General features: G+C 55.3%; 1 protein-coding gene across 2 annotated transcripts; it reads right to left on the reverse strand.

Annotated features, from left to right (window-relative positions):
* Nucleotides 1-4,898: 4,898 nt before the first annotated feature.
* On the reverse strand, nt 4,899-14,069 carry CA4 (carbonic anhydrase 4). Of its 2 annotated transcripts, XM_008048890.1 has the most exons (9): nt 14,005-14,069; nt 9,504-9,551; nt 8,868-8,891; nt 8,415-8,570; nt 7,633-7,778; nt 6,785-6,883; nt 6,444-6,510; nt 6,123-6,286; nt 4,899-5,210 (listed from the first exon to the last, which is right to left on the reverse strand). In XM_008048890.1, the coding sequence occupies exons 1-9, from the start codon at nt 14,057-14,059 to the stop codon at nt 5,016-5,018; spliced, it is 954 nt and encodes a 317-aa protein (XP_008047081.1). In that variant the 5' UTR covers nt 14,060-14,069; the 3' UTR covers nt 4,899-5,015. The 2 variants fall into 2 exon arrangements, with proteins under 2 accessions (XP_008047081.1, XP_008047082.1); XM_008048891.1 differs by lacking the exon at nt 8,868-8,891.
* Nucleotides 14,070-15,784: the final 1,715 nt, after the last annotated feature.

Raw genomic sequence — 15,784 nt, forward strand, 5'->3', positions numbered from 1 at the left:
TCAGAGTCTCACTCTGTCGTCCAGGTTGGAGTTCAGTGGCATGCTCATGGCCACCACAGCCTCGACCTACTGGGCTCAGGTGAGCCTTTCGCCTCAGTCTTCCAAGTAGCTGGAACTACGGGCATGCACTACCACACCCGGCTAATTATTTATTTATTTATTGTAGAGACGAGGTCTTGCCATGTTGCCTAGGCTGATCAGGCAATCCTCCCGCCTCCGCCTCCCAAAATGCTGGGATTACAGGTGTGAGCCACCGTGCTGGCTGGCACAGCCTTTTAACTCATGGTTTAGCATAATAATTGCTAAGAAACTTTCAGGTTCCCATTCAAAGGCAGAAGGCCAAAGACTACCCCTTAACTGACCCAAGTCATAGAAATGATAATAAGACCACCTTTTAGCTCAAGAACTTGTAAATTGAAACGTCTATCAAGTCTCCAGTAAAGGACAACATGGTGAGGAAAAGACACCCCTTCCCTTCTCTCCTCCCATCAGGAGCCCGAGATGTCAGGCTCCACCCTCTTCAGCATATCAGTCATTGTGAAAGTATATCAGGTCTATTGTAAAGAGCAAAAAGGGTGTTTTCTTTTGCCCATGCCATCCCTGGCATGTCTCCCTTTCTTTCCCCTTATCTTTCTCTAATAAATTTTGTTGAAAAGCTTTGCTGGTCGCTCTAAAATTCATTTTAGAAACCAACCCCACCCTCACATCCCACCAGCATCACTTCTACTCTCCCCCTTCCTCCTCCTTCTCCATTGTCAGATCTGAACCACAGGAAGCAGGGCCAGCAAGTGTGCAAACTGAGGGCCAAGATGCGGAAGTTTGTTTTCCAAGAATCTTCTAAACACAAGAGGAATATTTTTAGCCTGGCTCCCACCCGGATGCCAAATCTAAACAGAGGGCCACACCGGGGCGCGGTGTGGGATCACGCCTGTAATCCCAGCACTTTGAGGGAGAGAGATAAGAGCGTTGCCTGAGCCCAAGGGTTAGAGAACAGCCTGGACAACTTGGCGAGACCTCGACTCTACAATAAATCAAAAAATCAGCAGGGCATGGTGGCAAACATCTGTGGTTCCAGCTACTTGGAAGTCCAAGGTGGAAGGATCACCTGAGCCCAGTAAGTCAAGGCTGCAGTGGCTGTGATTGTGCCATTACACTCCAGCCTGGGGGACAGAATAAGACTCTGACTCAAAAATTAAAATAAATTAAAAATAAACTGGGAGCCTGTTAGAGTCACACACCCAGCGGGGCCTCCAGAATGTTAGGTCAGGCCCACCGGGGTATGAGTGTCTGGTGTGCGATCCGGTGTCGTAAGAAAGATGCAAAGAATTGCACAGAAGTTAGATTAGAAAATTTAGTTTATTTAGAAATTAACTGAGAGAGAAAGGAGATTCACCTCCCCAAGGTAGGGGAGGGGGCCAAAGCCAGGAAACATGGCCTGGCCATAGCTCAAAGAGCACATGGTCACACCATAGCTTAGCAAGGAAATGGCTGCAATGGCCCAGCAATGGCAGCTGGTTGCTCATGGTTGAGTCCTTTTAATCCTTCCCTTTAATGAGGGAAGGTCATTAAGGTGATTGGGTGGTGGTCTATTCCACATCATCACAAAGAGGCAGGTAAGTACAGGTACTGACGTTAAGTGATGGACAGCAGGCAGATGGGTGTGTTAATCGCATGATTGCTGCCATGGTTGTGGGCTAGATGGAAGGAGACAAGGGGAGGGGTTTTTCCTGCAAGAGACCTGTCAGATGTGTCCAATCCACAAGCTCTTTAGCAAAAAGGTAGTCTTATTATCATTTCTATGGTTTCAGCCAGCCAGAGGGCCAAAAGGAGACAAGGGGCGGGGTAGGCTGCCAGCTTGGCCTGCAGTAAAATGTCTGAACGCTTCCTAACTATTGGAACTTCCTTACTACTGGAAATTTATCTATCTATGTCTAACCTGTGCTCGATTCAAAGTGTGTCAGTCTAAGCATCAATGGTTATGCTGAGGCAAAATGTGAACTAAGTTTATTCTAAATTTCTTGGGGTCCCTCCTTTCAGGGCCAAAGAGACAGCCTACTGGGGATAGAAAGGCAGGAACAGGGTGGGACAGGGTGCTGTAAACCCCAGCCTGCCCCTGAATACAGATGACTCTGCCAAAGGGAAAAGTGGACCACAGGAGCCAACGAGGTACAGAGAAGTGGCCCAGGTTCTGACAGACTCCCTGACCCCTTTGCCTCAGCTTTCTGATCCATGCAATGAGAGAGATGACACCACCCAGATAGCGTTGTGGCGAGGCCCGTGGCCAGCACACAGTAGGCTTCAGCAAAGTGATTCACGCTCTGTGCTGGGAAGCTCTGAGAAAAGAGCCAGAGTACCCTGAGAAGGCAGGTTGTGGCCAACACTATCAGCCCACGAGTCTTTCTCCAGGCCTGCCCCACTGCAATAAAGTGTGTGTGTGTGTGCAAGTATGTATGTATGCACACCCAGGGCAGTCAGAGGGACTGAAAGGGGGACTCAGGGGCCAGGCTACTCCTGAGAATAAGGGGGTTGTTAGTAGCCCCCATCCCCTTTGAGGAAACTGCCTCAGGAGCCGGGTCAGGCTGGGCACCAGGAACTCAGAGCCACCTTCTCCGGGAGGGGATCTGCTGGTAGTGGTGGGGGTGGCACGGAGCGGGTGAATTTACTCAAAAGGGGAAGGCCTTCAGCAACACACAGCATAAGGAATGTCATCAGCCTCGGCCTCCAGGGTGTAGGGGGCCAATTCCAGGGGGAAGGCTGCCCACTTCTGGGGTGGCTGGCCCGGAGTGACTTTGCTATGTGTTGTGTGCTGGCAGCACCTGCTCCAGCCTCCAGGCCACAGGGAAGGCAGGCGGGACACGGGAGGTGGCCTGGGCCCTGGACAAGCTGTGGCCAGTCTGGTTCCCGTTGGCCTGGTTTATTATTATGGGGGCAGGGGTACAGGGGACGGTCCTGTGCCTTCTGCCTGGGGGTGGGGAAGCCAGGACTTCCTGGTCCTGCTGCCACACTATTTACTGAAGGTTGCCTTGAGGGCAGGGATGAGGGTGGGGGTGGGGTGTGGTTTGGGAGCAGGAAGAGGCAGTTCTGACCTCAGAGCCCCAGCTTCGGGGAGGGAGTGGGGGAGGGAGCTTCCATTCCCCCCTCCCGCTCCCCAGCCTGCATGGGAACCAAAGGAGAACAGGTTCGTGTCCATACACCCCCTGCTGACACAGGCTGCCTGCTGTTGCCATGGCAACAGCAATTTGAACCTCCCCCCGCCCCCCAGGCTGTGTGGTCACCAAGGAAGGGAGGGGGGTGCTTATTTTTGGTCACAAAAGGAAAAAGGGAGGGGAAGGGATGGGGACAGCCCTTCCCCCCCCCTCCCTGGGCTTAGGTGGGGGTGGTCAGGGGCTCAGAGAGGAGGCCCAGGGAAATGACTTAGAGGTCACCTCCTCCAACCAGCTCTCTGCCTTAGACCAGCCGCCAGCAGAGCCTTCAAGATTGGGTGATGGATCCTCCTATGTCCTCCTAGCTGGTACACCTTTCCATGGGGAGACTCACCACCTCCAGGCAGTCCAACCTGTTAGAAGGGTCACCCTCACACCAAACTGGCCCCACCCCTGATCCCAGTCTCTGGGGATCCTCCTTCACTCAGCAAGGCCTGTTCTCATCCCCTTTCCTGCTTCTCAAGGATCATGCTCTTCCAAAACCCAGACCTGCCCTGGACAGTGAGGTCTGAGAGTCTGGGGCCCCTCAGCTCCAGTATAAAGGGGACTGATCTGGCTTGGGGCTTCCCGTGGGTCCTCTTCTCTCCCTGATGTTCTGGATCCTCCCTTCCCGACCTGCCTCCTCTAGTCTAACTCCCTCCACTCCCTTCTTGTGCCCCAGGAGGAAAAACATTAGAGGCACAGTCGTGCGGTGGTGGTGGGGTCCTTCCCTGAAAAGTCCCAAGAGCTCTGGCCCCAAAGCCTTGGATTCCCCGGTGACTCCCTTTTCTCCCACACCTCATTGCTGGCCCACCGTCAGAGCTGCTCCTGGACAGCACAGTAACCTTGAAACTGTCCCCTTGCTCTGCCCTCACCTCAACAGCTCACAGAGTGGCCAGATCAGGTCCCTGGGCTAAGTCTTCTGGGAGGTCGAGACCAAAGACCACCCCACTCCCCCACTGCCTCCCCTGCTCTCTGGCGCCCTTTCTCCCTCCTGGCATCCCTGCAGCTTGGTCCACAGGCATCGTCCCCTCCAGACCTGAACACTTACTGCCTCCAGATGGCCTCCTTCCCTTGCCTCCTTCCAGTCTTCAGATGCCTCCTTCTCCAACCACCCACATCAACTGCCTCTTCCCTCCCCTGACTTCTCTCCCCATATCACTCACTGCCTTCGCCTCCCTTATTTATAGCGGCCTCTCCCCTGAACTGTGAACTCCAGGAGGACAGGCTTTCTTGTCTGTTTTAGACCCTGCTGTAGCCCCATTGCCTACAGTGTAATGCTCAAGAAATATTTGCGCAAACATACGAACTCCCTGCTGTCCACCATGCCTAGGCTGTCCCCACACATGACCCCCATTCTCCACCCCTAGCACAGAGGAGAAAGCGTGGGGCTGGGGTCTCAGTCAGCTCTGCCAGAGCCTCAGTAGGTGGCCTCCATCCAGCCTCCCCTCCTTTCTGAGCCTCAGTTTCCCCCACTATATACTGAAGAGATTGGACTGGAACTCCTGACTTCCACTGTGTTGGAGCTCCAAGGTGCCTTCAGCATCTCTCTGAGGTCCAGGTATAAAGGATCAGGGCGTAGACAGGGAATTCACACAGGTAGTATGAATTGCTTGGGAGGAATCCCAGGCTTTAAGGCCCTAGCCCTGGTCAGGGATGGGCTGAGGGCACCAGGGTGGGGTAGCTGTGGAGAGCTAAAAACAGACTTGAGAAAGGTTTCTCCAAAAATATACCCATATTTTAATCATGCCAGAAGTGAACCTAGGAAACTTAAGGACAGGAAGACCAAGCCTTACAGGGCTGAGGTCAGAGGTAACGTGCAGATGTGAGCCATCATCGAAGGAAGTCAGCCATCAGGCAGGGGAGCATGGGTACCAGCAAGGCAGGCAGGGACCAGGGCAGCAGCCGTCCCGGGGCCTGGGACCTGAACACCGTGCGCTGGCCCCGGCGCTGCAGGGGCCTGACGTTGTCTGTCATGTTCAGTTTCTGGTCCTTGTCATAGAACAGCTTCTGGGAGAATGCCAGGATCTGTGGAAGGGACCAGGCTAAATGGGTGGGAGCAGGTGGAGCCGTACTCCCTGCTGTGGGATCTTAGGAGGGCCTAACTCCTTCTCCCACTCATTGGAAAAGAAGGGCTCCATACTCCTACTTCTCAGGGTTGTTTGAAGATGGTAAGGACATGGGATGTAAAGTGTGGGCACTTGGGGGGGGTGAGTGCCCACTGGCTTCCCCCCACCACAGTGCTGAGAACCTTTGATTGTGGCTCCTGTTATCACTGTGACTGCAGGACAGGTTCTCACACTGGAGCATGCATGGATATGGGCTGGGGTGAGCCTGCAGGGCCCTAGATGCCTGGGCCCCACTCCCAGATTCCATAGGTCTGGGTTGAGGCCTGAGGATTAACATTTTTAGCAAAATCCCCTTGGTGATGATGCCAGTGCCACTGGTCCAGGGGCCACACTTTGAGAACCACTGTTGTAAAATGAAAGTGCCACAGGCCTGGGACTTTGGCCCTCGGGGCTTACTGCAGTCTACCCAGAGCCTTGTGTGTTGTAGAAATTCAAGCACCATTTGTTGAATGAAGGACCTATTTCCTAGTGTTTCTAAGCAGCTTCTGCCAGCCCCAGGCCTCCCAACATGATGCATCTTCCTGGGACACTGGCTTCCTGCTTTACCTGGTTGACCACCTACTTTTCAGGTCTCAGCCTGGACGCCTTTCTGGCCAACCCTACCATGGCCTCCCATCCAGCCCTCAATCCAGGGATGAAACTCCTAGACCATTCTTGTCTGTCTCCAGTAAATGTCCATGGGTTGAACCAATGGACTTCCACTCCCTGGGGCTCTCCACCGCTATCTCAAGGGACCTCTGGGGACAAAGAGAGAGATGATTTCTGGGGAGCCCAGTAGTGGGAAGCTGCACCCGGCCTGGGCCCTGTGTACCTGCTCTTTGTGGAGTTGAATGGGCTCCTTAAACACAGTCCAGATGACCTTCTCATCGCAGCTTGGCGTGGTGAGGGAGCCCAGGTAGCGGAAGTAGTGCCTCAGTTTCTCCTCCTTGGGGAGCAATTCCAATAGGGTGCTCTCCCTCATTGTGGTGTTCATCTCTGGGTGGGAGGACAAAGGAGGCTGCCAGTGGAGGTAGAGAAAAAGGGCCCTCATGCCTCCCACTTTTAGGAACCAGCTGCCCCCATGACCCTTGCCTCTTTCTTTGTGGGAAGAAGCCCCTCCTCACACCTCCTCCTACTCCAGCTCTTGACTCACCAGGCTTGGGGACTTTAGTCAGTGCCTCCACCAGTGGCTGGAAGCCAGCATTCACCGTGGATCCAGCCTGGAATGGGAGGGAAGGGGACTTGAGGTTTTTGGGGAGCTAGTGGTGAGGGCCAGTTCATTCTCCTGGACTGCGAATGGGGAGTCCAGGCAGCCTCTGGGATTAAGGCTCTGGGTTCCCCACTTGGCCTAGGGGTATACAAGTCACAGAGAACAAAGGGGAAGCTGGGGACGTCCCTGCCCCCTCCTGCCTTGCTGAAGTCCCACGTCTCCAGAGTCTGGGAGGCGGCTCCTCAGACCTTGGCTCCCGGGAACTGGGCAGATGGGAGTCCTACCTCCACCAGAAAGGCCAGCACTGCGATCTCGTCTTCAGGGTTCTGGACCTCTTTCACGTTCCTTGATGTCCCCTTCTCTTTCTCGTGTACTATGTGCATCTGGTGGGGGTGGGAGGGATGGAGAGAGGACTTCTACTCTTGAGGGGCTGGACCACCTTTCTTTTATTATTATTATCATTATTATTTTACTTTTGAGTTGGAGTCTCACTCTGTCATCCAGGCTGGAGTGCAGTGGCATGCTCACAGCCACCACAGCCTTGACCTGCTGGGCTCAGATGATCCTTCTGCCTCAGCCTTCCAAGTAGCTAGAATTAAAGGCATGCACCACCATGCCTGGCTAATTTTTTGATTTATTGTAGAGATCAGAGCTCACCAAGTTGCCCAGGCTGGTCTTGAACCTGTGCGCTCAGGCAGTCCTCTCACCTCGGCCTCCCAAAGTACTGGGATTATAGGCGTGAGCCACGACACCCAGCCTGGACAACCTCTTTTTTTTTGAGTTGGAGTCTCACTCTGTCACCCAGACTGGAGTGCAGTGGCCGCTCCCAGCCACCACAGCCTCGACCTGCTGGGCTCCGGCCATCCTTCCGCCTCAGCCTTCCAAGTAGCTGCAACTACAGGTGCGTGCTACCACGCCCAGCTAACTTTTGATTTATTGTAGAGATGAGGTCTCATCAAGTTGCTCAGGCGGGTCTCGAACCCGCGGGCTCAGGCAATCCACTCACCTCAGCCTCCCAAAGGCGCGGGATTACAGGCTGAGCCACCGAGCCCGGCTTGGGACTACCTTTCTTACCCAAGGTGGACACACACCCAGAGCCCAGCCAAGGCACAATCAGGAAGGGGACCCTCACCTCCATAGCAAAGCGATCCCCGTCGAGGCTGTGCTCTGAGCCCTCATCCAGCAATGTGGACCAGTGCAGATGCAGCTGTATAGCCCGGTACTTGGCAGGTAGTCCTCCTCCAGTAATTGTGGCCTCATTCTCCGGCAGCATCATCACTGGGGGCACAGCAGAAGGCAGAGCCCTCAAACTGGCCTTCCCGCAGCTTCTCCCAGTCCCTCATCCCAGCGCCCCCCAGACTGGACCTTCCCTCCTGCTGTTCATGAGCTCTGGTCCTGGGCCTGGAGGGGTGGGACACCAGACCTTTCCCTGACTTCCCTGCCTGCTTCCCCCTTGCCTGTACCTCCCACTGCTCCAAACTGCAACTCTGCCCTGATCCCTCCTCTGCTTCAACCCCCTCTGTGGTGCCCTGGTGTCCTCAGGGTAATGTCCAAACTCCTCAGCTCTAGGTGACCTGCCCCTGGGCCCCAGCCCGGCTGATCCCGGGACTTGCTTGGGCCCCTCCCGACTTCATTCTCTGTCCTCCATCCACACAGAGCTGCTCGCAGTTCTCTGAACACCCCAAGCTGTTTCACGCCTCCACGCCTTTGCACATGTTGTTCCTTTTTCCTGGAATGTTTCCCCTCCCCCATCACAGTCTGGTCTGATGAAAGTACTGAAAACACAGCTAGAGTGTTCCCTCTTCCCTGAAGCTGCTCCCACTACCGCTGGGTTTCCAGCCCCTCCTCAGCAAAGGTGGACTTGAGCCTGACAGGGAGCTTGGGGTGTCTGCCCAGCTTCTCCATCCAGCCCACCTGAATGCCCATTGTTTTGAACAGTCCACTTTTGCTTCTTGTCATAACCAGAGAAGAAGAAGCGTCCCAGGTTTTCATCCAACTTCGCCTTGGTGGTGACGATGTTGATGGGGGATTGGCGATCCTTCTGGCAGTTTCCACTCCACTTATCTGGCCCTGAGCAGGGAAGCAGGGCAGGCTGAGAGTCAGGGGCTCCTGGCACCGAGGTGTGGCCTCTCCCACCCCACTGAGGTCAGGCCCACCCTCCCAGTTCTCATGAGGCAAGGTCTTGGGATGACCTGAAGACCATATTGCCCTCATCCTCCCTGGGCCTCCTCCTCCTCCTCCTCTTCCTCCTCCTCCTCCACGCACATGAACAAGGCCAGTGAGTCTAGCCATGGTGTGGGACAGGGTGGGAACAGGGTTGTTGTGAGCTCCAGGGTGTGGACAACTTCATGATGCTGTGCACATCACCTTTCTGGGCCTCGGTTTTGTCAGCTGTAAAATGGAAACTGCAATGATGACCAGCTTCCCAGGGATGCTGGAAAGTTTTGAGGTGGGTGGGAGAAAGTTGGAAGCTGTGGAGTGGGACCCCCGGAGGGCTGCTTCTGAAAGGACACTAAGCATTATCCGAGGAATGGGCAGGAGGTATGGAGGAGCCCATTTCCCCCCACCTTGGTGACTCAACACCCAGTTGGGCAGGGGTAAGGTGTGGGCAGCACTGCCCAGTCACCAAAACATAGCAGGCAGGAAGAAAGCAGACTACAGGAAAATTGGTCAGCTTTTGAAGAAAAGCATAAAGGACTACCTCTCAGGTCCCCCTGCAAGGGGTGTCTGGAACAGAAACGACTCTCCATTTTGTTATGGGAAATGAGGGGGGACAAGATGTCTTTTCCTTTAACACTGCCAAGGATTTATTCCACAGGAACTTACCCTCTCGGTGACAGGGGGTACCAGGAAGACCCGGGTCACTCTGTGTTCCCTGAGCACCAGGAGTGTGCATGTGTGATGGGAGCTGACATATGACTGGGGGTCCTCCCTCCTCCACCATTCCTCACCCTTCCCACCCTCCCTCGGTCTCCATTTCAACCCAAGACTGGCTATACTCACCTAAGCAGGTGGAGGTCTTGGCTTGAATCTCATAGCACCAGTGTGACTCTGGGACAGAGAGAGGAAATGTGTAAGTTATGAAAATGTGCCAGCGCTTCTGTGGGCACACAAGCAACTGGGGTGTGTGTGTGTGTGAATGTGTGCATACACACACACACACACACACACACACACATAGGCAGGATCGAAGGCTGTTGGAACTCTCGCTTGGATTGGGATAGAGTGTTCCTGGAATGTGGCACTGAGGGTGTAGGGGAAGGAGACTTAATAAGAAAATGCAGACTGGGTGTGGTGACTCATGCCTGTAATCCCAGCGCTTTGGGAGGTAGAGGCGAGAGGATTGTCTGAGCCTAGGGGTTCAAGACCATCCTGGATAACTCAGTGAGATCCCGTCTCTATAATATATCAAAAAATTAGCCAGGTGTGGTAGTGTGTGCTTGTAGAAGGCTGAAGTGGAAGGATTGCCTGAGCCCAGCATGCCACTGTACTCCAGCCTGGGCAACAGAGTGAGACTCCAACTCAAAAAAAAAACAAAGAAAAAAAAGAAAATGGTTCACAGCCCTCCAGGGGACCGCCCCCCCCAGACCACTCAGCTCTAACGTGGGACTGGCCTGGACATGCTCCTCCCTTGGTCATCAGCCCCCTCCCTGCTCACATCCCCCACACAAACCTGGAAAGGAAGTTCTGGCCAGAGGGGAAGGGGAGAATTAGGACCCAGCCTCCTCTCCTTTCCGGGGACGACAGAGCCTCAGCCTGGCAGCCTTCCCAGAGCTGGTCTGAGATGAGGGAGGAGATTAGGCTGGCCCCTCCCCAGAATGCCCCTCCTTGTGTTAGTAAGACCCATCCTTGGCTACATTTTCACAGCTCCCGCAGGGAGGAAAACAGCCAGGTCCTTCCCTCAGCCAGAGCACCCCACTGTCTTGGTCTTTGGGACTAGATACTCTCAGGTCTCAATTCTGGCTCAGCCTCAGGACAGCAGAACCCAACATCTCTGAAAAAAAGATTGCACCACAAATGTCCCTTATGAATGCAAGATGCTAATGTAAGGAAAACTGTGTGCAGGGGCAGAGGGACATGTGGGAGTCCTCTGTGCTTTCTGCTCAACTTTTTTGTAAACCTGAAACTGCCCTAGAAGTAAAGCCTATTACTTTTTTCAAAAGGCTGCATCAGCAGGGTAAACACAGCATCTTACCCAGTGTTGGATTCTGGCTGAACCACGTAGGGGGTTCAGGTGGGCTTGAGGCAAGTCCCTTAATTGCTCTGGGCCTCAGCAGTACCATCTGTAGCATGGGACTAACACCCATCTCATAGGGTTGTGGGGAGCACCAAAGGAGGGAGTGAACAGAGGGTCCAAGCAGTCTGGCACTTGGTAAAGCCCTTCCCTTCCCCTTGCCTGCCTCCCTCTGGTGGCCTCCTGTCAGCAAGCAGATGGCCAAAGCCAAGGAGGGACAGGGAGAGGAGGAATGTGAAGTGAGTTGGAAATAACTCAGGGATGAGAAAATTCCTAAGAAAAGCTCAGCGCTGCTCAGCCAACACTGAGGCCTCTGAGCTCAGCTGCCCTTTCTCTTCTTTTTGGTTTTTGATTTTTTTTTTTAATCTTTAAAAATTTAAATAGCTTTGGGGGTACAAATAATTTTGGCCTGGGCTTTAAATGTACCCACCACCCCATCTGTGCACATTGGACCCAATAAATGGGCCCTCTCCGTTTTTGCCTGGGCTGCCCACCAAAACCATCTCTTCATGGGTCTGGGCCAGGGAAGGGGCCTCTGGAATGGGGACAGGAGGGGAGGGAGCCATGAAGTCAGATTCTTGGGAGTGGAGCAGGGGGGAGGATTCTAATCAGGAGGAGCATCCACAGGAAACTGGACCCTGCCTCTCCCAACCCCTGTTCTCTCCCAGAGGAGCCACTTTGGGTTTTAGAGTTTCCCAGCTTTGGATCAGGGCTTCCTCTACCCTGCTAACATACATAGGCTTTTTCAGAGTTGCAATGTCTTCCCCATGACAGTCCATTCCCTGCCATGGACAGGGCTCTGCTGCCCCTGGGGGTCGCTGCATCTGGGGAACCCTCATGCAGGTCGACTCTGCAAAGGACCCCACCCAGGCCCCCTGGCTTAGAAGCTTCCAGGTCTGTCTCTGCCTCTTGCCCAATCTCCACAAGAGAACTGACTAACGCTTCTAGCCCCACATTCTTCCTCAGACAAAAGGTGCCACCAAACTCCCAGCACTGAGACTCAGGAGGTAATAGAGATCATTTGCAGTGGAGAGGGGCTCCTTGGTATAATCCTCCAGTATCCCCACCCCTCAGGGGTCCAGAAGAAGGAAGGGATCTCCATGGTTGAGAGGGACCCTCTCTGAGGTGGTCTGAGGGGAAGCCATTCTGGGAGAAGCCAGAGTCCTCCGGTGCCAGCTCTGAAGGGCAGAGCCCCCTGTGACCCCACCTCACAACTTCCCAGGAGACCCATCTGGTCCAGGCTTCACTGTTCTTAGGAATTTGCTCTTCCTTGCCTCTGGCTACAGTTCCTGGGTTTGTAGTGGTGACCTCTGATCCACTGTCTTAATCATAGAGACTTTTGACCTGCTTGGCTGAGAGTGCTTGTAACTACCCTCTTCAGGAAGCAGGAGCCAGGAAAACACAATGGTGATGAGGCCAAGGCCAGGAGTCAGGTCTATGTTCATGGAGTGAGGGTGTTCACTCAGGTGGCAGGGGCACCCCCCAACTCACATTCCAGTGCTCATTCTGGAGAGGGCCATCCTTGCAGATAACTACGATCACCTACTGTCTCAGGCCACTTCCAAGAGGGACTGGGGAGGAGAGGGGCTACCCTGGGTCTTGGCTTTGGCTCCAGTCCTGCCTCCAATCCATCTGCCCTGACCAGAGGTTAGAGAAATGAAACCCACTGCCAGTCACAGTCTTTGCTCCCTACCCTTGACTTACCTGCCACCCTCCCCCTTCTTTAGAGATGACTGAAGACACTCTCTCTAATGGACCTTGCTCACCTCACCCTCCCACCCTGAGGAAAGGGGATATTCCTGAACTCAGCAAAACCCACGTGTGTCCTGGGCAAAGTCTCAGCAACTCCCAGCCGGGGGTCCGGGGCTCTGAAGGGGGCAGATACCCTCTCCCTGCCCCCTCTCTCAGCAAAAGCAGATACTCAGTGTATTTCCACGTGCAACCTGGTCCCCCTCCAGCTTTAAGTCCCTCATTGACAAATGGGGGGAGGAAGGCAGGCCCGGGTCAGAAAGCCCTGGGGAGCACAGCTTGTCGGGCACAAGGGGGCAGCTGAGACAGCTTCCTGCCGACTGACCCCAGGCCAGGTGTCCAGTCTTATAACCATGGCCACAACCAGGTAGACACTACACTAAGTACCTACTATCTTATCTGAATCCTTAAAAATCCTGAAGTCAGAATGACTGTTCCTGTTTTGTACACGAGAAAACTAAAGTGAAGTGACTTACCAAGGCCATATGGCCACCAAGCAACTAAGTTCATGGTAAAACATTTCTCTTTCTATAGCATCTAGCTGCTTAGCCTGGGTCAAGCGCCCAGCTTTGCAAATATCATTTTTCACATTCTGCCTTTTCTCTTTCCACCTCCCCTGGGAAAGGCTGAGTGGAAATTTGCCCCCTCATCTCGTCAATGGTGGCACAGGGGCTCACGCTCCTCTCTAAGTCGCCGAGGGCGACTCACTCCATGATTCCAAGGCAGAACAGCTAAGTTTGGGGAGGAGGTTTGTTTCAGGTGGACCCCAAGAATCAGCCGCGGGGTAGCCGAGCTAGAGACTGACGGATGGGATCTTGTGAAGGGTGCCTCGGATTCGTGCCTCATGGCTTGCAGCGCCTTTAGATCTTTATCAAATATTAACAATCCTCTCCTGCCACCTCCCACCTAGACGAATAATTAAGAGCTCGGGCTCACCATTAATCTTTAAACGAAAATCACCCTGTCCGGAAAGACCGGCTCCGCGGGGACCTTGGGTCTCGGGTGCCCCCCGCCAGACTCCTGGCGCGGCTCTGGAGGCTGGGGAGTCGAGGGGTGCTTGCGAACCCCGGAGGCGAGGATCCCAGGCTGGGGGCGGGGATGCCGGGGCCCGTGCCATATCTAGCGCGCTGCCCTTGCCTTGGCCGAGGACAGTCACCCAGTTAGAGCGCCAGCAGGACGGACGGCGACCCGCCGCCAGCCAGAGGAGGACCACGGTAGGAAAAGAAGGCATGCGTCGAGGCGGACCCGAGAAGCATCCTTGTCACAGACTCACGCGCTCGTGTCGCCGCCGGCCCCGCACACCCGAGCCGCGCACATTCGTGCACACACCCCCGCCTGCTGTGGACACACGTGCGCCACCGAGTCGCGCACGGCCCGGCCTCCGCGCCCTCGCTGCTCCCGGAGCTTGCTACCCGGGACCCCTCAGCACTGGCCGCCCGCGGCGGAGCCCCGGCAGGAGCGGGGGGCTGGGGACGCAGAGGAGCCGCGGAGGGGCACCTGGGGCCGCAACCCCGAGCTCACCTGCACCCGCCGAGGGCAGGGCCGCCACCGCCAGGAGCGCGAGCAGCAGCCGCATCTTGCGCAAGAGCAAGGATGCCGCCCAGCCAGGGGTCGCGCACAGAAGAGGCCGCCGGGGGTGCAGCGATCATGCCGGCCGGGATTTTATAGCGGAGCCGCGACGGGAGGGAGCCCCGACAGCGGGGCGCGGGAGGCGGCTCCACCCCCTGGCGGAGCCTCGCCTCCCCTCCCCTCCGCCTGTCCCTGGTCTCAAATACTTAGCTCTCCCCCCTCCCCGCCCCTCCCGGCCACCTTTTGCCCGTGCGCGCGTCCCCCTCACCCACTCCGCGTCCTCTCCGCTCAGAAGCGGCGCCCTCCCCCATCCTAGCCCTGGTCCCTGGGTTGGGCATAGGGAAGCGACATCACAAGGTGCTGGCCCACACAGGGCGAGTGCCCCGATGCCTGACTTCCATCATTTTGGCGCCAACCACTGCGCGGTGGTCCTGGAATGCGACCTGAGAGTGGCCTGGGATGGGGGTGGGGTGGGCATGGCCTCAGAGATGAGGCCCCGAGGAATGTGCGACGCTGCTTGTTGAGCAAGTGGCCCAGAAGGAGGGCTCTCCGTTTCTGCCAGGCTGGGGCCACTCTCTCTTGGTCTCATCTTTCCGTTTCCTCCCAGTCTGCTCCGAACTTATTTTCAAAGCCCACAAAAAGCCCTTCTTTCCACACAGAGCAAAGCTGTCCCTAAACTGCTGTTGCTGGTGTTCATGTGCTGGCCAGAGCTGGGGGGAACTTGAAGGGGGCAGAATTAAGAAATGGATTCCAAGGGGGCTCAGTGAGGGAGAAACTAATGGGGTCAAAGGGGGAGGAGCTGGGTCCCATTGAGGTCCCTCTAGACCTGCGCTATGAGATGGAAAGAAAAGATACTGGGTTCTGAATGGACTTCTAGTTCTCCAATCGGCCAGGATCTCCAGAGGAGTCCAGGGAAAAGGAAATTCCCTCGAGGGAGGCCCCTGCATTTGGGGAAATGGGGTTGCCCTCACCCAAGATACCTCTTGTCTCCTCTCTTGGCTGACCCCCCAACTACTGCAGGTCCTGTGCATGCCACATAGGGTGGGGGCTTCCATGGGGGCCTTGACGCTCAGACTTGGGTGGGGAAGAGGACTGGGGAACTGGACAGTAGCCTGGACCCCCTCTATCAACAGGAAGCCTTGATGTTCTGGTCCAGTCGCTTCCCCATCCGCTGCCGACCTCTCAGCCCCTGCCAGCCTTTGAACCTGGGCTGGGGAGCTCTGAAGGGGAATTGCCTCTCCCAGAACGAGCCAGACCAAGGGGTTTCCTCCTCACTGAGAGTCGCCACTGACTCCCTGCTCCTGGCCCAGGATCACACAGCCTCTTGGAGCAGCTTTGATCCTACAGAGAGGAGGTGGGAGGGGAAGGGGTGTCCACATCGGTCTTAGGGCCCTATTGTCAACACTGCTTAAGAACTGAGTCACCAATGAGGACCATGACAGTTGGGGGGGGTGTCTACACCCAGAGCCTTTTCTGGGGAGTGAGTTTGTGTTCACAGGGCTGTACAAATGTCTCTTTCAGCAGAAAGGAAGTCTATTTCTGGGGATTAAGACTGTAGGGGGGAGGAGCCAGGGGGTGTCCTTGCAACCCTGATGAGTATGGGAGAGATTTGGAGACATTTAGTGGGGTTAAGGGACTATTGAGCAGTGACTTTTGGACCACTTCAAAGTCCATTTTGGACCACATTCAAAGTCCAGGGGAGAGGAGTGTGGGAGGTCCCTGGATGTGTTTT

The sequence above is a fragment of the Carlito syrichta genome, unplaced genomic scaffold, assembly GCF_000164805.1.
Source record: "Carlito syrichta isolate Samal-C Ts95f unplaced genomic scaffold, Tarsius_syrichta-2.0.1 Scaffold128086, whole genome shotgun sequence".
Lineage (NCBI taxonomy): Eukaryota > Metazoa > Chordata > Mammalia > Primates > Tarsiidae > Carlito > Carlito syrichta.